The sequence below is a fragment of the Capra hircus genome, chromosome 29 (assembly GCF_001704415.2).
Source record: "Capra hircus breed San Clemente chromosome 29, ASM170441v1, whole genome shotgun sequence".
NCBI classification, from domain to species: Eukaryota; Metazoa; Chordata; class Mammalia; order Artiodactyla; family Bovidae; genus Capra; species Capra hircus.
This window is the reverse complement of record NC_030836.1, coordinates 36755308-36778517: the sequence shown is the minus strand read 5'-3', so window position 1 is coordinate 36778517 and position 23210 is coordinate 36755308. Positions and strand designations below refer to the sequence as shown.

The window sequence follows — 23210 nt, the reverse complement described above, 5'->3', positions numbered from 1 at the left end:
AACAGCCCTCAGGGTTGGCCCCTCACCTTCTGAATGTAGGCTTGAGTGGGTACAAGGTAGCCAATGCCATTGATGGTGAATGTGAGAGGAAGCAGGGTCATGATGGCTTTACATGGAACCAAAGACATTAGAGAAAGAGGGGAAAAGGTTGGCCCGGGTGATTCTTGTGAAGAGAGCTCCAGAGTGACCTTACACCTTGTCATCCTGCAAGAGATTGGCTCCAATGAGACTGTGGATGTTGGTGGCCATACTTCTCAGGCCACACAGAGACAAGGTCCCGGTGTCCACAAGGGCCTGGCAGCCGTGTTTACAAGCAGTAACTATCACATGCATGGAGATGCTGAGAGCAAATGGACAGAAAGGGCACGAGGATCACCCTGAAATCTCCCCATGACTGTCCCCTCCCTGACTGCCTGTTGAACAGCCCTTCAGCTTTCTCTTGGCTCTGTTCAAGTCACCTTCCTTGACTTCTTTTCAGTTCTTGAATGCACCAGGCCCTTTCCTGCCTCAGGGCCTGGGCACATGCTGGATGCCCTTCAAGGAAGACTCCCACCCTCTTTGTCTAGCTAATTTCCCCTCAACTTTCAGGTCTCAGTTTAATTGTTACATTTTCAGGGAAGTCGTCCCCCCCAGACTAGATCAGGCTCCTTCTCTCTTGCTCACTATAGAATCTTTCTCATGTCTAGCATGTACTAATGTGGTAATTCACTGGGTGTGTGAGTTGTCTCATGTATGTCTGTCTGCCTTACTAGATGTGAAGGCAAGTTGCATCCTCACTGTCTTCCTGAAGTGTCCAGCACACAGCAGATGCACAATGTATGTTTGTGAATGAATGAATCCATCAGTGAAAAAATGTATGGAGAACATCTAGATACCTGCATCTGGTGTCTGACCAATAATGGGTCAGCACACACAGTGAAGATGGAGGGTCCCTGGGGCAGTAGATGCTCAGAGTGGTGGTGGGGGAGACACAGGCTGCCCCGGGAGAGGGTGTCTCCCAGCACTGCCCTCTCACGCAGCTTGGATCCTGAGGCCCCGCCCAGGGGATGCCCAAGCTAGCCCAGGGGACTCCTAAGGAGAGGTAAGCTTTTTCTTCTGAAGGTATCACACAGAATCCCATCAAATATTGCCCCTGTTCTCAGGCCACTCTTGGATTCCAGCTTCTTGATTCTCTCTGTCACAGCTCCTGATCCACTGTGTCCCCCTATAGGTAGGTGGCTGTGGGTAGGGCAAATATCTCTTTGTATGAGCTGTCTTCAGATGTCAAGACTGCAGCTACCCTCTCTACATTGCTGGGTAGCTTCTCCTTAAGGAAACCAAGAAACCAGTTTTACTAGTTTGTTCAGGACTTTCTCTGTGTTTGAACTGGCTCTTCTGTGTACCAAGAACCTCCTTCTTCCCCGGTAGCCCTGGACAGTTGGTCATCTTATCATAACTGTTCAGGCTGGTGGAATTCTCCCTGATCCTCTGTTCACCGCACTGTAGGGTCCTCTAATCTCACACTAGAGGTTAGTGTGTGTGCTCCCACCTCACGCTCAGTGGGGCAGCCCTCCCCTAACCGCACAGACCTCTCAGGACCCTGGTCAGAGACCTCCTCAGGAAGCCCCGGGTGATTATGAACCCATGGGTGGTGTGATCTGTGTGTTTATGGGTCTGACTGCTTGTGTTTGTATGTGTCTTTTTATGTGTGTCTGAGCGTCTGCCAGTCTCTATCTGTGTCTGTGTGTTTGTTTGTGTGGGTATTTGTGTGAGTGTGTGTTTATGTCTTTTTACCTGTGTCTTGTGCGTAGAGTATGTGTCTTTGTGTGTGACTGGGTGTCTAGGCATGCATTTGTGTGTATCTGCATGTGTCCATGTGCCCTGGTGCGAGAATCACTTGGGGTGGCCCTCAGAGGGAGCGGCTTACTGGCCCACAGCAATCTGCCAGCAGTGGGTTCAAAATACTGGTACCCAGTTAGGGTCCCCTATGTGGTAGGTGTGGTTCACCCTGCCAAACATCACCAGGCTGCCATTCTCCCCCCAGCTGACAAGAGAAGGAAGAGGGGGTTTGTTGGAGGAGAATAATGCCAGGCAATGTCTGAGAGCTGTGCTTATTCACCCATCAAAGGCACTACTACTCTCCTCATTTTACAGATGTGGAAATTGAGAAACTGGAGGATTCAGTACATGACCCAGGTCACTCTCCAGCTAATTAGTGGCAGAGAAGAGGTTTGAAACCAGGCAGCCTGGCCAGACTCTGACCACCCAGCTGTGTGAGAGGATCTGGTTCTTTCCAGTGACCTGAGTACTTAGAGATACCCTCAGAGGTCACCATGCTGGAGGGGTCTGGCTTCCCCTTTGTCTAGACTATCATTTTTCCAAAAAGTCCTGGCCCAAGGGCATTATAGGCATGGATTCAAGCTCACCCAGGTTTGGCTTCATGGGCCTGTGCCTATGCTATCCATGGGGCCCATACTCAACAGGACCCCATGCCTCTACCATCCCTGTCTTGAAATTTTCAATGCTTGTTGAACAAAATGTCCAGCAGTTTCATTTTTCACTGGCTCCTGCAAATTGTTTAGCTGGTCCTGGTCTCCTGGTGAAATGTCAGAGAGGAAGGAAATATTCCCGACATCCCTGTCCTTTCTTCCATATCAAATCTATCAGCAAATCCTGTTGCTTTTTCCTCCAACCTGTTACCTGACACCTTCTATTGCTTTCCATCTTCTTTCCTCCTTCCTGACCAAGCCAATCCCTTAGAGCCCATGAGCATGGTTCCAATAAAACTTTACTTATAAAAAACCAGTAGCAGTGTTGAGTGGGGCCCTGGTGCCACTGTTACCCTGGACTAGAATAAAGGAAACTTCTGGATCAGGTGGTTTATAATTTTTCATGGAACTGAAAGCTTCATACAGCTGATTTGGAGCGAGGGCTGGTCCAGCTCAGACTTTCCTGCTAAAGTAGAAGGCAAAGACAGGCTGAGAAATGACTCCTTGTTCCTTCAGGTTGTCAAAGATGGGAGTAGTCCCTCCAACAGAGAGGTTTGGGTAGCCCAAGCCCAGGATGCCATCAAAGGGTGCATTTTTGAACCTGTACTCTTCATAGCTTAGGCTGAGTGGCTGGGTCACACCAACAAGGTACTCGATCTGTGGGAGAGTAGAGTGTCCCCCCATAAAGGTTTAGGAAGTGGGGCTGGGACTGGGATGGGGTGCAGCTGTCATTACCACTGCAGAGAATAACTGAGGCCTAGCCGTGCCCTGCATTGACCTCAGATAGTTAGACCAAGCTGGGATTGGAATTTGGGTTCCATTTGTGTGGGACTATGTATTTTAACAACACCTGCTCTCTGACAAACACCATCTGAGTGAGTCAGATTGGCCTCATGCCTTCTGTATGGGTGCAGCAACCGAGAATCAGGACAGGACCAAATGGTTCCCACCTGAGGACAAAATGTACAATGAGCAGAGTAGTCTTCTCTTTGGCATCACTATGATCTATTAACAGAAATGGACTGACATCAAGGCAATGCACTGTGAATTCTGCATCTGCCCAGAAAGACAGAATCCTACAATGTCACCAGCAGGGTTCTCAAGAAAGTTCTGTCTGAGAAGCATGCTTTTGGGTGTGTGTGGTGAGGGGGTAGGGGGGTGTGTGTTGGAGAAAAAAAAAGAGAGAAAAAGAAAGAGTGAGGGGGACAGGAAATACTAAGGCACTTTGGGATGGCAGGCCATGGTTTGTATTAGATTCTTAAAGGTCCACTAATGATAACACATTTGTCAGGCCCCTCCCACATCTGTGCCTCCTGCTTTCCCTGCCTGGATACCTGAAGCCCTTGGCTGCCCCTCAAGGACTCCAGATCAGTTTTATTCTCTCCCCAAATAACCTGCACCTACTTGGAGCCCTGATTGGCCAGCCTAGGTCCAACACTTACCAGATATGTGACCTTGGCAAGGCTCTTGCTCTCTGCACCTCAGTTTCATTGTCTGTTGGAGCTATGATTAGCTATTATGGAGCTAATCATTGTACATACTGCATGGATTTGTTGCTGAATTAAACAAGTTATTGTCATGAAAGAGCCTGGAGCTTTCTGAAACTATAAAAGTGGGTGCCCTTTCCCCCATCCCTGTCCTAGCAAAATGAACCTGGAGCTGCTCACAGACAAAGTAGCAGCAAGTCCACACTCCCAGCCACTGTCTGGATTAGCTGTTCTGGGGGTTCTTGTGTCAGCAGGGACTCTGTCTCCCCAGGGGGCTCTGACAGGCAGATGGCTAATCACTAGGGAATTTTGAGAGCAATGGGCTCTGCCAACTGGCCCAGCATCTGTTTAGTAAGCAGTGGTCACTCCATGGCCAGCCCTGACTCATCCTCTGGTTTCTACATTACCTGAGCAATGCCATAGCCAAGAAATTTCTTGATCAACCAAGTACTATAGTTGACACTGAAGGGCTGACCCATGAGTATAAAGGTAGTGGACAAGTGAGGGTCAAAGCTACTGCGTTCATCTGCAGACACAAAAGAACACTGTCAGCCAGGTGCCAAGGATGGAAAAGGGTATGGGAGGGGAAATAAAAGGTGGGCAAGGGGGCTGGCACTCTCGGCACTCAAGACTTAGGCAGTAGATGCAGGGTACCCACAAGTCTGATGAGCCTGTGTTGAATATGACCCGGAACTCCTGAGGGGGTGTTCCAATGTTGATGTTGCTGATGTAGGCCAACTACAGGGGCATGGGAGGGAGGTTAGGACAGATCTGACTGCCATGTCGACCCCTGATTCCCAGAGTATTGCCTCCCTCTGTGTGCCCCATATCCCCTGAAATCACTTTCCAACTGTCCCACCTCACAGTCACTGCTCAGACTGGTGCCTGATTTAATTTTTTATTTTTTTCTGGGCTGCCTGGCATATGGGATTTTACTTTTCTGACTAAGAATGGAACCCTGCCTTCCTTTATTGGAAGTGTAGAATCTTCACCCCTGGACCACCAGGGAAGTTCTGGTGCCTTCATTTGAGTAGCTCTCCAGGCTCTTCTTCAAGGAGCAGCCTGGGCACCTCCTTCCCCAGGTGGCATGCCTAGATTACCCCAGGATACATCCCCTAAACTCAAGACTCCTATCAAAACCACACAGGTGGCCCTTCCACTTGACAAGTATTTACCCTTTGACTATTGCTCTGGCTGACCTGTTCATTCTTGAAGAAGAGTCAAGATCTTCTTTCAAATCAATAAACAACAAATATAGTGTTAGACTTTTATGGCATCACACGCAATAGGGGCTTTGCAACTTTTACTGGTATCATTCTTGGATCTGCAGAGTCTGAACTTCATCTGCCTGGTTTTCAAACTCGATTTGCAGTTGGCTTTATTTTTTAATCAGGCATTCCTCACCCTTCATCTATAACTGAGGGGTTCTCTTAGTTCAGAAATTACAGTTTCTCTCAAACTAGTGATACATCTTTGGCACAGATATGGATGTTTACCTGCCACCTGGTCAGTGCTGGGCCCAGTCATCACAGACCAAGAGTTGAGGATGAGAGTGTCTTCTCCTCTGGGAGTGGAATCCTTGTTCCCCAGTGTTTCTGCCTCCTGAAGGAGCCCCAGCTCCAACAATCCACCCTAAAAGTCCAGAAGACTCGCAGTTCTAGGGAAGAACACCATCCTCTCAACACTCTCACATCCATGTAGTTCCTCGGGGGTTGAGAAGAGGGTTTCTGGTCATCAGCAGTATTCTGGGACAGGATGTAAGTGTGTTTGTTCCTCGGAGAAATTTTTCAGCAACTTTTCCCTGAGGGTTTCTCACATGGTCTTCATCTTTGTTAGAGGGATTCTTTCACCAAGCATTGGGAAAAGGAAACAAGGAAGCGGCAACAATCAGCTGTTCATGTTATGGTATGACTGTAATCCCTGGCATTGGAATGGCACTGTATTTTTTAAAGCATTTTTGTAAGTGTCATCTTATCATGAGACCATGTAAATACCATGATAAAGACCTAGATTTAAATATAGGTTCTGTTGAGGTAATCTTGGATAAGCCATTTGCAATCTCAGTTTCTTCCATAGAAAAAAGATGGAATGTAATAACCCCCACCCCCCATATAAAATATTTTGAATATTTAGTGAAGTGATGAATACAACATACTTGATACAAAAGAAGTCTCAAATATGGTAATGGTAATGGCTGTGGGCATCCCACCATATCTTTCTCAAAGAAACTCAGCAGGGGCGGTGCTAAGATGGTGGAGGAATAGGATGGGGAGACCACTTTCTCCCCCACAAATTCATCAAAAGAACATTTAAATGCTGAATAAAGTCCACAAAACAACTTCTGAAAGCCGGCAGAGGACATCAGGCACCCAGAAAAGCAGCCCATTGTCTTCTAAAGGAGGTAGGAAAAAATATAAAAGACCAAAAAAGAGACAAAAGAGGTAGGGATGGAGCTCCATCCCAGGAAGTGAGTCTTAAAAAGAGAGAAGTTTCCAAACACCAGGAAACACTTTCACTGCCGAGTCTGCGGCAAGCCTTGGAACCACAGAGGGCAACATAACCAGGAGGAAAAATAAGTAAATAATTAAAACCCACAGATTACATGCCCAACGGTAACTCCCCCAGCGGAGAAGCAGCGCAGATGCCTGCACCTGCCACCAGCAAGTGGGGGTGGGGCATGGAGGCACGGGCTGCAATGCTTAGAGTAAGGACAGGGCCTGAATGCCCCGAGGGCCATCTGAGCTAACTAACTTGGGCTAGCAAACCAGACTGTGGGATAGCTACCACGTGAAAAGTCCTAACCTAGGACACTGCCAGGCCCGCACACAGAACAAAGGACTGAACAGAACTAGCCGGCCGCAGACCATCCCCCTCTGGTGACAGGCAGCTAGAGCCGGAAGGGGGCAATCACAGCCCCAGAGAGACATTATATACCAAACTGCAAGCAGGCTTCATTGCTAACTACGACTTCTTGGGGTTCTGGATGGTCAACATCCGCCTGAGAAGGTGTCCCAGCTGTATACCCAGAAAACCGAGTGGCGGGGACGGGGGAGGCGATCAGTCACAGTGACCATGCTCAGCAAACACCTCATCACCTGAGCTGCTCGGATCTGGGAAGGGCACAAAATGCAGGCCCAGCCAAGTCTGCACCTCTGAGCCCTACCCGAGTGCCTGAAGCTGAGCAGCTTAGACCTGGGAGGTGCATGCAGCCCAGGGCCAGCCTCAGACGGTTCCTGGCAGAGCAACCTATAGCCTGAGCAGTGTGGGCAGGGAAGGCACACCTGCCATGAGCGAGGGCAGGCCCACTGTGGCTGAGACACTACGAGCACACGCAAATGTTATTTGTTTGCAGTGTCCCTCCCTCCCCACAGCATGACTGAACAAGTGAGCCTAAATAAAAGTGTCCACCACCACCCCCCTTGTGTTAGGGCAGAAATCAGACACTGAAGAGACCAGCGAACAGAAGAAGCTAAAAACAGAGGGAACCACCTTGGAAGTGACAGGTGCAATAGATTAAAACCCTGTAGTTAGCACCAACTACATAGGAAGGGGCATTTAGATCTTGAGAAATATAAGCCAGACCAAGGGACTATCTGAAAATGAACTGACCCCACACTGCCCACAACAACACCAGAGAAAGTCCTAGATATATTTTTACTATTTTTATGATCATTCTTTTTTTTTAATTTTTAAATTACTATTATTCCATTAATTTTCATTTTTATAACTTACTATTACTTTGCAAAAACAAAAAAAAGAACCTATTGTTTTAAAGCAAACTTCATATATATATTTTTTATATATATAATTTTTGTGACTTTGTCTTGCTTTGTTTTTTCCTTCTTCTTTTCTTTAATATTGTATTTTTGAAAATCCAATCTCTACTCTAGATTTTTAATCTTTGCTTTTTGGTATTTGTTATCAATTTTGTACCTTTAAGAACCCAATCTTCAGTACCCATTTTTACTTGGGAGCGAGATTACTGACTTGACTGCTCTCTCCCTCTTTGGACTCTCCTTTATCTCCACCAGGTTGCCTCTCACTCCTCCCTCTCCCTTCTCTTTTCTACCCAACTCTGTGAATCACCAGTGTGTTCCGGATGGTGGAGAACACTTAGGGAACTGATTGCTGGCTGAATCTGTTTCTCTCTTTTTGATTCCCCCCTTTTTATCCTCCTGGCCACCTCTGTGTCCTTCTTCCCTCTTCTCTTCTCTTCTCTGTATAACTCCGTGAACATCTTTGAGCAGTCCAGACTGTGGAGCACACATAAGGAGGGGATTACTGGCTACCCTGATCTCTCCTCTTTTGATCCCAGCTCATCTCATTCAGGTCACCTCTAACTCCCTCCTCCCACTTCTCTTCTCCATGTAACTCTGTGAACCTGTCTGGGTGTCCCTCACTGTGGAGAAACTTTTCATCTTTAACCTAGATGTTTTATCAATGGTGCTGTATAGAAGGAGAAGTCTTGAGACTACTGTAAAAGTAAGACTGAAAACCAGAAGCAGGAGGCTTAAGTCCTAATCCTGAGAACACCAGAGAATTCCTGACTCCAGGGAACATTAATCGACAGGAGCTCATCAAACGCCTCCATACCTACACTGAAACCAAGCACCACCCAAGGGCCAACAAGTTCCAGAGCAAGACATACCATGCAAATTCTCCAGCAACACAGGAATACAGCCCTGAGCTTCCACATACAGGCTGCCCAAGGTTACTCCAAAACCGCTGACATCTCATAACTCATTACTGGACACTTCATTGCACTCCAGAGAGAAGAAATCCAGCTCCACCCACCAGAACACTGACACAAGCTTCCCTAACCAAGAAACCTTGACAAGCCACATGTACAACCCCACCCACAGTGAGGAAACTCCACAATAAAGAGAACTCCACAAACTGCCAGAATACAGAAAGGCCACCCCAAACTCAGCAATATAAACAAGATGAAGAGACAGAGGAATACCCAGCAGGTAAAGGAACAGGATAAATGCCCACCAAACCAAACAAAAGAGGAAGAGATAGGGAATCTACATGATAAAGAATTCTGAATAATGATAGTGAAAATGATCCAAAATCTTGAAAACAAAATTAAATCACAGATAAATAACCTGGAGACAAGGATTGAGAAGATTCAACCAAGGTTTAACAAGGATACAGAAGAAATTAAAAAGAGTCAATATATAATGAATAATGCAATAAATGAGATAAAAAAAACACTCTGGAGGCCACAAATAGTAGAATAATGGAGGCAGAAGATAGAATTGGTGAAGTAGAAGACAGAATGGTAGAAATACATGAATCAGAGAGGAAAAAAGAAAAACGAATTAAAAGAAATGAGGACAATCTCAGAGACCTCCAGGACAATATTAAACGTTCCAACATTCAAATCATAGGAGTCCCAGAAGAAGAAGACAAAAAGAAAGACCATGAGAAAATACTTGAGAAGATAATAGTTGAAAATTTCCCTAAAATGGGGAAGGAAATAATCACCGACGCCCAAGAAGCCTAGAGCATCCCAAACAGGGTAAACCCAAGGAGAAACATCCCAAGACACATATTAATCAAATTAACAAAGACCAAACACAAAGAACAAATATTAAAACCAGCAAGGGAAAAACAACAAATAACAACTGATCTTTCAATAGAAACTCTTCAGGCCAATGGCAAGACATGAAAGAAAGTGATGAAAGAAAATAACCTACAGCCCAGATTACAGTACCCAGCAAGGATCTCATTCAAATGTGAAGGAGAAATCAAAAGCTTTACAGACAGGCAACAGCTGAGAGAATTCAGCACCACCAAACCAGCTCTCCAATAAATGTTAAAGGATATTCTCTAGACAGGAAACACAAAAAGGGTGTATAAACTCGAACCCAAAACAATAAAGTAAATAGCAACAGGATCATACTTATCAATAATTACCTTAAACATAAATGGGTTGAATGCCCAACCAAAAGACAAAGACTGGATGAATGGATACTAAAACAAGACCCCTATATATGTTGTCTTCAAAAGACCCACCTCAAAACAGGGGACACATACAGACTGAAAGGAAAGGGCTGGAAAAAGATATCCCATGCAAATAGAGACCAAAGAAAGCAGGAGTAGCAATACTCATATCAGATAAAATAGACTTTAAAACAAAGGCTGTGAAAAGAGATAAAGAAGGACACTACATGATGGTCAAAGGATCAGTCCAAGAAGAAGACATAACAATTATAAATGTATATGCACCCAACATAGGAGCACCACAATATGTAAGACAAGTGCTAACAAGTATGAAAGGGGAAATTAACAATAACACAATAATAGTGGGAGAGTTTAATACCCCACTCACAGCTATGGATAGATCAACTAAACAGAAAATTAACACGGAAACACAAACTTTAAATAATACAATAGACCAGTTAGACCTAACTGATATCTATAGGACATTTCACCTCAAAACAATGAATTTCATCTTTTTCTCAAGCACACATGGAACTTTCTCCAGGATAGATCATATCCTGGCCCATAAATCTAGCCTTGGTAAATTCAAAAAAACTGAAATCATTCCAAGCATCTTTTCTGACTACAATGCAGTAAGATTAGATCTCAATTACAGGAGAAAAAAAAAACTATTAAAAATTCCAACATATGGAGGCTGAACAACATGCTGCTGAATAACCAACAAATCACAGAAGAAATCAAGGGAAATCAAAATATGCATAGAAATGAATGAAAATGAAAACATGACAACCCAAAACCTGTGGGACACTGTAAAAGCAGTGCTAAGAGGAAAGTTCATAGCAATACAGGCATACCTCAAGAAACAAGAAAAAAGTCAAATAAATAACCTAACTCTACACCTAAAGCAACTAGAAAAGGAAGAAATGAAGAACCCCAGGGTTAGTAGAAGGAAAGAAGAGATAAGAAAGCCTTCCTCAGCGATCAATGCAAAGAAATAGAGGTAAACAACAAAATGGGAAAGACTAGAGATCTCTTCAAGAAAATCAGAGACACCAAGGGAATATTTCATGCAAAGATGGGCTCAACAAAGGACAGAAATGGTATGGACCTAACAGAAGCAGAAGATATTAAGAAGAGGTGGCAAGAATACACACAAGAACTATACAAAAAAGATCTTCACGACCGAGATAATTATGATGGTGTGATCACTCACCTAGAGCCAGACATCCTGGAATGTGAAGTCAAGTGGGCCTTAGGAAGCATCACTATTAACAAAGCTAGTGGAGGTTATGGAATTCCAGTTGAGCTATTTCAAATCCTGAAAGATGATGCTGTGAAAGTGCTGCACTCAATATGGCAGCAAATTTGGAAAATTCAGCAGTGGCCACAGGACTGGAAAAGGTTAGTTTTCATTCCAATCCCAAAGAAAGGCATGCCAAAGAATGGTCAGACTACCACACAATTGCACTAATCTCACACGCTAGTAAAGTAATGCTCAAAATTCTCCAAGAGAGGCTTCAGCAGTACATGAACCATGAACTTCTAGATGTTCAAGCTGGTTTTAGAAAAAGCAGAGGAACCAGAGATCAGATTGCCACCATCTGTTGGATCACGGAAAAAGCAAGAGAGTTCCAGAAAAACATCTATTTCTGCTTTATTGACTATGCCAAAGCCTTTGACTGTGTGGATCACAATAAACTGTGGAAAATTCTGAAAGAGATGGGAATACCAGACTACCTGACCTGCCTCTTGAGAAACCTATATGCTGGTCAGGAAGCAACAGTTAGAACTGGACATGGAACAACAGACTGTTTCCAAATAGGACAAGGAGTACGTCAAGGCTGTATATTGTCACCCTGCTTATTTAACTTCTATGCTGAGTACATCATGAGAAAAGCTGGGCTGGAAGAAACACAAGCTGGAATCAAGATTGCTGGGAGAAATATCAATAACCTCAGATATGCAGATGGTACAACTCTTATGGCAGAAAGTGAAGAGGAACTAAAAAGCCTCTTGATGAAAGTGAAAGTGGAGAGTGAAAAAGTTGGCTTAAAGCTCAACATTCAGAAAACGAAGATCATAGCATCTTGTCCTATCACTTCATGGGAAATGGATGGGGAAACAGTGGAAACAGTGTCAGACTTTATTTTTCTGGGCTCCAAAATCACTGCAGATGGTGATTGCAGCCATGAAATTAAAAGACAGTTACTCCTTGGAAGAAAAGTTATGATCAGCATAGATAGCATATTGAAAAGCAGAGACATTACTTTGCCAACTAAGGTCCGTCTAGTCAAGGCTATGGTTTTTCCTGTGGTCATGTATGGATGTGAGAGTTGGACTGTGAAGAAAGCTGAGCGCTGAAGAATTGATGGTTTTGAACTGTGGTGTTGGAGAAGACTCTTGAGAGTCCCTTGGACTGCAAGGAGATCCAACCAGTCCATTCTGAAGGAGATCAATCCTGGGATTTCTTTGGAGGGAATGATGCTGAGGCTGAAACTTCAGTACTTTGGCTACCTCATGCAAAGAATTGACTCACTGGAAAAGACTCTGATGCTGGGAGGGATTGGGGGCAGGAGGAGAAGGGGACGACAAAGGATGAGATGGCTGGATGGCATCACCGACTCGATGGACATGAGTTTGAGTGAACTCCAGGAGTTGGTGATGGACAGGGAGGCCTGGCATGCTGAGAAGAGCAAAGAGTCGGACACGACTGAGTGACTGAACTGAAGGGGAAAGTTCATAGCAATACAGGCATACCTCAAGAAACAAGAAAAAAGTCAAATAAATAACCTAACTGTACACCTAAAGCAACTAGAAAAGGAAGAAATGAAGAATCGCAGGGTTAGTAGAAGGTAAGAAATCTTAAAAATTAGGGCAGAAATAAATGCAAAAGAAACAAAAGAGACCATAGCAAAAATCAACAAAGCCAAAAGCTGGTTCTTTGAAAGGATAAGTAAAATTGACAAACCATTAGTCAGACTCATCAAGAAACAAAGAGAGAAAAATCAAATCAATAAAATTAGAAATGAAAATGGAAAAACCGCAACAGACAACACAGAAATACTAAGGATCATAAGAGACTAGTACAGCAATTATATGCCAATAAAATGGACAACTTGGAAGAAATGGACAAGTTCTTAGAAAAGTACAACTTTCCAAAACTGAAACAGGATGAAATAGAAAATCTTAACAGACCCATCACAAGCACAGAAATTGAAACTGTAATCAGAAATCTTCCAGCAAACAAAAGCTTAGGACCAGATGGCTTCACAGCTGAATTCTACCAAAAATTTAGAGAAGAGCTAACACCTATCCTACTCAAACTCTTCCAGAAAATTGCAGAGGAAGGGAAACTTCCAAACTCATTCTATGAGGCCACCATCACCCTAATACCAACACCTGACAAAGATCCCACAAAAAAAAGAAAACTACAGGCCAATATCACTGATGGACATAGATGCAAAAATTCTTAACAAAATTCTAGCAATCAGAATCCAACAACACATTAAAAAGACCATACACCATGACCAAGTGGGCTTTATCCCAGGGATGCAAGGATTCTTCAATATCTGCAAATCAATCACTGTAATACACCACATTAACAAATTGAAAAATGAAAGCCATATGATTATCTCAATAGATGCAGAGAAGGCCTTTGAAAAAATTCAACATCCATTTATGATCAAAACTCTCCAGAAAGCAGGAATAGAAGGAATATATCTCAACATAATAAGAGCTATATATGACAAACCCACAGCAAACATTATCCTCAATGGTGAAAAATTGAAAGCATTTCCCCTAAAGTCAGGAACAAGACAAGGGTGCCCACTTTCACCACTACTATTCAACATAGTTTTGGAAGTTGTGGCCACAGCAATCAGAGCAGAAAAAGAAATAAAAGGAATCCAGATTGGAAAAGAAGTGAAACTCTCACTGTTTGCAGATGACATGATCCTATACATATAAAACCCTAAAGACTCCACCAAAAAATTACTAGAGCTAATCAATGAATATAGTAAAGTTGCAGAATATAAAATCAACACACAGAAATCCCTTGCATTCCTATACACTAATAACGAGAAAATAGAAAGAGAAATTAAGGAAACAATTCCATTCACCATTGCAACAAAAATAATAAAATACTTAGGAATATATCTACCTAAAGAAACTAAAGACCTATATATAGAAAACTAGAAAACACTGATGAAAGAAATCAAAGAGGACACTAATAGATGGAGAAATATACCGTGTTCATGGATCGGAAGAATCAATATAGTGAAAATGAGTATACTACCCAAAGCAAACTATACATTCAATGCAATCCCTATCAAGCTACTAATGGTATTTTTCACAGAGCTAGAACAAATAATTTCACAATTTGTATGGAAATACAAACAACCTCAAATAGCCAACACAATCTTGAGAAAGAAGAACGGAACTGGTGGAATCAATCTACCTGACGTCAGGCTCCACTACAAAGCCACAGTCATTAAGACAGTATGGTACTGACACAAAGACAGAAATATAGATCAATGGAACAAAATAGAAAGCCCAGAGATAAATCCACACACCTATGGACACCTTATCTTTGACAAAGGAGGCAAGAATATACAATGGATTAAAGACAATCTCTTTAACAAGTGGTGCTGGGAAAAATGGTCAACCGCTTGTAAAAGAATGAAACTAGAACACTTTCTAACATCATTCACAAAAATAAACTCAAAATGATTAAAAATCTAAACTTAAGACCAGAAACTATAAAACTTCTAGAGGAGAACATAGGCAAAACACTCTCCGACATAAATCACAGCAGAATCCTCCATAACCCACCTCCCAGAATACTGGAAATAAAAGCAAAAATAAACAAATGGGACCTAATTAAAATTAAAAGCTTCTGCACAACAAAGGAAATTATAAGCAAGGTGAAAAGACTGCCTTCGGCATGGGAGCAAATAATAGCAAAAGAAGCAACTGACAAACAACTAATCTCAAAAATATACAAGCAACCCCTGCAGCTCAATTCCAGAAAAATAAATGACCCAATCAAAAAATGGGCCAAAGAACTAAATAGACATTTCTCCAAAGAAGATATACAGATGGCTAACAAACACATGAAAAGATGCTCAACATCACTCATGATCAGAGAAATGCAAATTGAAACCACAATGAGGTACCATTTCATGCCAGTCAGAATGGCTGCAATCCAACTGGAGCCGATTATACAGAGTGAAGTAAGCCAGAAAGAAAAACACCAATACAGTATACTAACACATATATATGGAATCTAGAAAGATGGTAATGGTAACCTTTCATGCGAGACAGCAAAAGAGACACAGATGTATAGAACAGACTTTTGGACTCTGTGGGAGAGGGAGAGGGTGGGATGATTTGGGAGAATGGCACTGAAACATGTATACTATCATGTAAGGAACGATTCGCCAGTGTGGGTTCGATCCAGAATATAGGATGCTGGGGGCTGGTGTACGGGGATGACCCAGAAAGATGATATGGGGAGAGAGGTGGGAGGGGGGTTCAGGATTGGGAACTCATGTACACCCGTGGCGGATTCATGTCAATGTATGGCAAAACCAATACAGTATTGTAAAGTAAAATAAAAAATAAGTTAATTAATTTTAAACAAAAGTCTACAAGCAATAAATGCTGGAGAGGGTGTGGAGAAAAGGGAACCCTCTTACACTGTTGGTGGGAATGCAAACTAGTACAGCCACTATGGAGAACAGTGTGGAGATTCCTTAAAAACCTGGAAATAGAACTGCCTTATGACCCAGCAATCCCACTTCTGGGCATAAACACCAAGGAAACCAGAATTGAAAGAAACACGTGTACCCCAGTGTTCATCACAGCACTGTTTATGATAGCCAGGACATGAAAGCAACCTAGATGCCCATCGGCAGATGAATGGATATGAAAGTTGTGGTACATATACACAATGGAGAATTACTCAGCCATTAAAAAGAATACATTTGAATCAGTTCTGATGAGGTGGATGAAACTGCAGCCTATTATACAGAGTGAAGTAAGCCAGAAAGAAATATACCAATACAGTATACTAACGCATATATATGGAATCTAGAAAGATGGAAACGATAACCCTGTATGCGAGACAGCAAAAGAGACACCGATGTATAGAACAGTCTTTTGGACTCTGTGAGAGAAGGAGAGGGTGGGATGATTTGGGAGAAAGGCATTGAAACATGTATAATGTCATATAAGAAACTAATCGCCAGTCCAGGTTCGATGCAGGATACAGGATGCTTGGGGCGGGTGCACTGGGATGACCCAGAGGGATGGTATGGGAAGGGAGGTGGGAGGTGGGTTCAGAGGGGAACATGTGTACACCCATGGCAGATTCATGTTGATGTATGGCAAAACAAATACAATATCATAATTAGCCTCCAATTAAAATAAATAAATTAAAATTAAAAAAAAACAAAGAAAATGACTTAGATGAAAATATGTGGCTAAATATATCCATAGAATTTTCAAGAATCACAAATTATCTAAGCATCAATTTCTTCAGTTAAGAAATATTTTATCTCTGTCGGATCTAAATAAGCAATGCCTGGCATGGTATCAAGATCCCTTAAAAACTGCACAGTATTATAAGTGATATGAAAACACAGAAGAGGGGAATGTAACCCACCCTAGATCTCAGGGTAACTCTTAAGAACAGTTTTAGCCAAGATTTGAAATAAATGGAGAAAAACAGAGTGAAACAAGAACCCTCTTCACTCAGTAACCAAATATCTCACAATTTTTAATAAAAAGTGAAGAAAGGTACCTGAAATTGAAATTCTAGACTATCGATTTACCACTGATTTGCTCTTTGAGAGAAAAATCTAAATAAATTAATGACCAAAAATACTTTAAAAAAAAAAGAAAGAAAGAAACTCAGGCAAGGAGGTAGAAGCAGGATCATTATCCTCTTTTTACGAGGGAGGAATCTCAAATGCAGGGAGTTTGTGACTTGGCTGTGGTCGCGATGCTTGTTAGATGTAAAACAGCCCAGAAGTAGTATTCCTGATCTTTCTCCCAGGGTCAAGCTGAAGAGAGTGCTCAGACAGGAAGCCAGGAGATGTGGAATGAATTAAGAAAGTTTGACAGTAGAGAAGCAAGGAATAACTTTTTAAAAAGGAAAAAACCTCTCAGCATTCTGCATGCACAGAGACATCCAAATGTGGAGGGTTGAAAGAGAGATGCAGAAGTGAAAACACAGATACATACACACAGCTGTGAAGAGAGAGCAGAGAGAAGACCTAAAACCAAAAACAAAAGAAATGCTGTTTCACTGGACACAACACACAGTTGCACATGTCGTGCACTGAACAATTTCAAGAAGCTCCATTTTCACAGAAGTCATGATGTAACTGGAACCCCAAGAGATATGCAAACCTTCAGGCCTACCCCAAGACCCTTGGGCCCCACAGTGCCCATGGGAAAGGACTTATCAATAAGGAAGAGTTGAACTTTAAGACTGTCAAGAAATGGTTACATTTCCTTCTAACCCTGCTGGGTGAAAGAATAAAAGATGACAAGAAAAGTCCCAGAAGGAGAAATGATGCCAATTGACAGCCCCTTACTTACATGACTATGCAGTCTGAGAGGGCCACCACCACTTCATGGTTCTTTCCTGGGTCCAAGCACTCAGGCAAGATCAAGTTCTGAGCTTGCAGTGGTGCTGAAGATTACCTAGTTATATATGCTCTAATCTGCTCTAATATTCTCTTTTAAGCCACTATGGTCTGATAAGAAATACGTCCTCTTGATAAAATCTTTGCCTCCATCAGCATCTGTAGGGAGTAGACTTGGAAAATTCTCATAATACAGAGAATTCTACTGTAATCATTTCTTTGGGGCTTGGCTGAAAGCCAAACTGAACCATACAACCTATCTAAGCATGGGGAGACTCTTTCCAACTTGGAGAGAAAACACAGCTAATAATATGATGAAAGTAGATGGTGGGGGCCATGCTAGACATTCCTTATCTCATGTGGTCTCCCTAGACACAAGATGTGCATTGCTGTCCTCCATTGGAGAGGAGATGACTAGGAGGAAAAGACTCAAAAATTAAAGTGAAGACTTCAAGAGCAGTCTACCGACATTTGAGTGGCTTTAGGTAGTGGGACAGATGGTACAGATCAGGGGCCTCTATGATGTCAACCTGCATCAAAGATCTAGGCTAGAGCACTATTATAATTGCACACTTTCAATACTGGAAGAAATGTGATGCTGTTAGGGAAGTTAAATTGGGGCGGTAGTCTTGTTTAGGTTTCAGAAGTAGAGGAGCTGCCTCTGACAGATCTAACTTTGCCTGAATCAGGCCTGGATTACATGCCTACTTGCAGGTACACAAATTACTACCAGTATGTCAAGTAGCACCTTAGATAAGAGAAGCAATTTCCTGGAATTTCCTGGGCCCCTGGAGGCCTGGCCAGCCTCCCAGGGTCTGGAAAACCTTGACTCACAAGGTGAAACAGCGTTATAAAAGTTGAAGGAAAACCAGAGTTGCATTATTCCACACCACCTGATGATAATATCAGTTTGCGGGCTGAAATTACAAGCTGGAATGCCCAAAACTGCAATTTGAAATCTCACTCATGGGGTGGACACATTGCTTGGACCCTTTACCAGTTGGGACCCCAGATTGCTGTCATTTGGGCCTTCCAAGTGCTATTCAGGTCTGGATCAGGTTTTTGGCCCAGTTTGGTGATGTGCATGCTATTACTTCTCTCTATTGTTTCTATTTCTTTTCTTTTGAAAATTGTATATCAAAACAAGTCAAATAATTTATAACAAGTTAAAACTGTTTATTTGTGTGTAACAACTGATTTCTTTTGTTACTAGATTCTATCAACCTAAAATGGAAGAAAACTTTCAGGAAATCAGCAATTAGTGCTGTGATCAGGATTCATGAAACCAAATGCCACTCTTTAAACAGAAAGAGGTTAAGACTAATTAAGTTGTTATTTCCAGATGGGAAGTCTTGCTTTAATGCTTGTTAACTACTGAATGGGGTAGATCCACTGAATTGTCTGAGAACTGGGACCTCAAATTAATGCAGGCTGAACCTTTAGAATTTATTGAATATTTGTTAGATCCTGCCAACTGAGAAAGAACAAGAGTGTACCTCATTGGTTTGCAGAGGTTGGATTCTCCACTCTGCCTCCCATACGATGCATGAACCCAAATCATAATCGCTTGAAGAGAAGTGAAAACTGGAAAAAGAATTAAGCAAGTTGCAAAGATGATTTTGTGTGTTACAATAGCGAAATTATATTTTAGCTAACCAAGTCTCCACTTTCCAGCTGATACCTGAAAAAGCCACTGCAAAGTTTGCACAAGCTAAATATCACAAGTGCCCCAGTAAGGTAAACAAAAAGAAAGTCCATCTGTCAATAGCCAAAGTGGAAGTTGAGGGGAGATACTGCGATGATTGTGATGGGAGATTAATCCCTCCAAAAATCAGGGACCTGTCCAAATTGTAAAGTATTGGGGTATACAATGGGCTAAAGGACATAGAAAGATTCTACCTAACGTTAAACAAAAGATAATGGAATTTTAAAATCCCAGAAAGAAAAGGGAGGCTCAAAATTTTTTAGGGATATTTGGTTTCTGGCAAGAACATATTACACACTTGAGCCAAATATTAAGTCCATTGTGCAAAGTAATTAGAAAAAAGGTATGAATTTCACTGGGCTGACAATCAAGAATAGACTTTCAATGTTGCTAATAGTGCAATACAGCTTGCTTTAGATTTATGGCCACTACCACCTGGTGACACTGAATTACATTTGTCTGTAAGTGAATTGTATGCTAATTGGAGCTTACAGCAATAACTGCAAGGGAAAGAGTGTCTTTGGGCTTCCTTTCCAGAGGACGGGAGAATTTACTATTATGGTGACTCAGTGGCACACATCCTAAAAGATGATGCTGTTAAAGCGCTGCACTCAATATGCCAGCAACTTTGGAAAACTCAACAGTGGCCACAGGACCAGAAAAGGTCAGTTTTCATTCCAATCCCAAAGAAGGGCAATGCCAAAGAATGTTCAATCAACCACACAATTGTACTCTTCACAGGCTTATCAAGGTAATGCTCAAAATCCTTCAAGCTAGCCTTCAAAAGTACGTGAACAGAGAACTTCCAGATGTACAAGCTGGATTTAGAAAGGCAGAGGAACCAGAGATCAAATTGCCAACATCCACTAAATTCTTGAGAAATCAAGGGAATTCCAGAAAAACATCTACTTCTGCTTCACTGATTATGCTAAAGCCTTTGCCTGTGAGGAACACAACTGTGGAAAATTCTTAAAGTGATGGGAATATCAGACCACCTTACCTGCCTCTTGAAAAATCTGTATGCAGGTCAAGAAAAAACAGTTAGAACTGGACATGGAAAAGCAGACTGGTTCCAAACTGAGAAAGGAGTATGTTAAGGCTGTATATTGTCATCCTGCTTATTTCACATATATGCAGAATACATCATGTGAAATGCTGGCTGGATGAAGTTCAAGCTGGAATCAAGATTGCTGGGAGAAATATCAATAAGTGTCATCAGATATCCAGATGACACCCTTATGGCAGAAAGTGAAGAGGAACTAAAAAGCCTCCTGATGAGGGAGAAAGAAGAGAGTGAAAAAGCTGGCTTAAACTCAACTTTCAAAAAACTAAAATGATAGCATCCAGTCCCATCATTTCATGGCAAATAGATGGGGGGGAAAAATGGAAGCAGTGAAAGACTTTATTTTCTTGGGCTCCAAAATCACTGCAGATGGTGACTGGAGTCATGAAATTAAAAGACGTTTGCTCCTTGGGAAAAAAAGCTATAATGGACCTAGACAACATATTAAAAAACAGAGACATCACTTAGCTCACAAAGGTCCATATAGTCAAAGCCACAGTTTTTCCGGGAGTCATGTATGGATGTGAGAGTTTAACCATACAGAAGGCTGAGCACTGAACAACTGATACTCTTGAACTGTGGTGTTGGAGAAGGCTCTTGAGAGTCCTCAGACAGCAAGGAGATCAAACCAGTCAATCCTAAAGGAAACTGACCCTGAATATCCATTGGAAGGACTGATGCTGAGGCTAAAGCTCCAATACAATGTCCCCCTGATGCAAAGAGCTGACTCACTGGGAAAACCCTGATGTTGGGAAAGATTGAAGGCAGAAGGAGAAGGGGATGACAGAGGATGAGATTGTTGGGTGGCATCAACGACGTGATAGACATGAGTTTAAACAAACTTCGGGAGATGGTGAAGGACAGGGAAGCCTGGCATGCTGCAGTCTATAGAGTCACCAAAAGTTGAACATGACTGACTGACTGAACTACAACCAGCAGTAAAAAAGTCTGCCTTCAACATAGAAGATATATGAGACATGAGTTCCTATTCCTGGGTAGGGAAAATTCCCTCGAGGAAAAAATGGCAACCCACTCCCATATTCTTGCCTAAAAAAATCCCATGCACAGAGCCTAGAAGGCTACAGTCCAAAGGGTAGCAAAGAGTTGGGCACAACTGAGCACAATCACACAGAGGAGAATTCACGCTGCCTTTGGGAAACAGTTATTGGCTTGTTACTGGACTTTGATATGAAACAATTGACTATAGATCACATTGTAATACTGAGACAGGTAACAATCATGAGATGCATATAAAGTTTCCCCCTAAAGCCACAGGACTGAACAAGCCCAGGAGTCCAGCATAATAAAATGGAAATCATATGATATATTCAGGATCTAGCCAAACCTGGGACACATGGGTTTGCTGCCTTACATGAAGAAAATTTAAAATTCCTACTAAAGGCCTTGAGAAAGAGGATAATTGCCCTGAGATAACTGAGTCACCTGTAATTGGGGAAAGCCCTTTGTCTCTTTAACAGCACAAGAAAAACAGTGTGCATGGTGATACTGATGGATCACTTAAATATATAGAATTCATTTGCTGTTGAAAAGCAGTGGCATATAATATGGTCACTATTAAATTGATGAAAAATACCGGGGAAGTTTAAAGTAGCCAATTTGCTGAGTTATATGCTGTTTTATCAGGTCATAAAGCAAGAAAATTTAACAGAATGCCATATACACAGTTAGTGGGTAGCCAATGGACTGGCCACTTGACTTTCCCTATGGGTAAAGAATAACTATGACTTTGTCCCAGTCGTCCTCAGACATGTGGACCAGAAATTCATCCCGCACAAGACACAGTGACAGATGGCGGGAAGAGCAGGCCTATGGAAGGGGGAGGTTACATACCAAAAAACCGTGTAGAGCGGAGGGCAGTGGAGGCACCATTAGGGCTTTAAAGGGGCAAGGTCATCTCGCTTTCACCTGTGCTTGCTCCAGCGGCCTCTGCCTGAGACACGTGAGCCTGGAAGGCAGCATGGGTTCTGTGATGCCCCTTTCTCAACCTCCCTTGCCCTCCCAGCAGCTGCACCATCTCCTGGGCCCCTGCCCCATCCAGGTCGTCCAGGTAGGAAGCAGCTACCATGGCCACCACCCTCACCTGAGGCTGGAGAGAACATGAGGGAAGGGGGGAGGAGTGGGCAGGGGTCAGAAGTCAGCCAGAGCTGAGACGCCAAGATGGGCAGCGATGGTGTGATTACTCACCTAGAGCCAGACACCCTGGAGTATAAAGTCAAATGGGCCTTAGGAAGCATCAAAACAAACAAAGCTAGTGGAGATGATGGAATTCCAGCTGAGCTATTTCAAATCCTAAAAGATGTTGTTGTGAAAGTGTTGCACTCAATACACCAGCAACTTTGGAAAACTCAGTAGTGGCCACAAGACTGGAAAAGGTCAGTTTTCACTCTGATCCCAGAGAAAGGCAATGCCAAAGAATGTTCAGACTACCACACAATCACACTCATCTCACACGCTAGCAAAGTAATGCTCAAAATTCTCCAAGCTAGACTTCAATAGTACATGAAACAAGAACCTCCAGATGTTCAAGCTGGATTTAGAAAAGGCAGAGGAACCAGAAATCCACTAGATCACTGAAAGTGGTGGCACTAGATCATCAAGTGCCAACATCCACTAGATCATTGAAAAAGCAACAGAATTCCAGAAAATCTGCTTCATTAACTACACTAAAGCCTTTGACTGTGTGGACCACAACAAACTGTGGGAAATTCTTAAAAAGAAATAGGAATACCAGACCACCTTACCTGCCTCCTAAAAAACCTGTATGGAGGTCAAGAAGGAAAAGTTAGAACTGAACATGGAACAATGGACTGGTTCAAAATCGAGAAAGGAGTAGGTCAAGGCTGTATATTGTCACCCTGCTTATTT

At 42.6% G+C, this 23210-nt stretch overlaps 1 protein-coding gene across 1 annotated transcript; it reads right to left on the bottom strand.

Annotated features, from left to right (window-relative positions):
* LOC102178516 (pregnancy-associated glycoprotein-like) lies at positions 2887-17941 on the bottom strand. The gene is made up of 4 exons (XM_005699661.1): positions 17510-17941; positions 5452-5798; positions 4363-4481; positions 2887-3125 (listed from the first exon to the last, which is right to left on the bottom strand). The coding sequence occupies exons 2-4, from the start codon at positions 5480-5482 to the stop codon at positions 2922-2924; spliced, it is 354 nt and encodes a 117-aa protein (XP_005699718.1). The 5' UTR covers positions 5483-5798; positions 17510-17941; the 3' UTR covers positions 2887-2921.

Bases quoted from the DNA above. Each gene is read 5' to 3' on its own strand.
- LOC102178516 (XM_005699661.1), bottom strand. From the start codon at position 5,482: ATGACTGGGCCCAGCACTGACCAGGTGGCAG. The intron at 4,482-5,451 runs GTAAACATCCAT...TTGTGTCTGCAG, and splicing joins CAGCACTGACCAGGTGGCAG to ATGAACGCAGTAGCTTTGAC. The intron at 3,126-4,362 runs GTAATGTAGAAA...ACTCTCCCACAG, and splicing joins TTGGCTATGGCATTGCTCAG to ATCGAGTACCTTGTTGGTGT.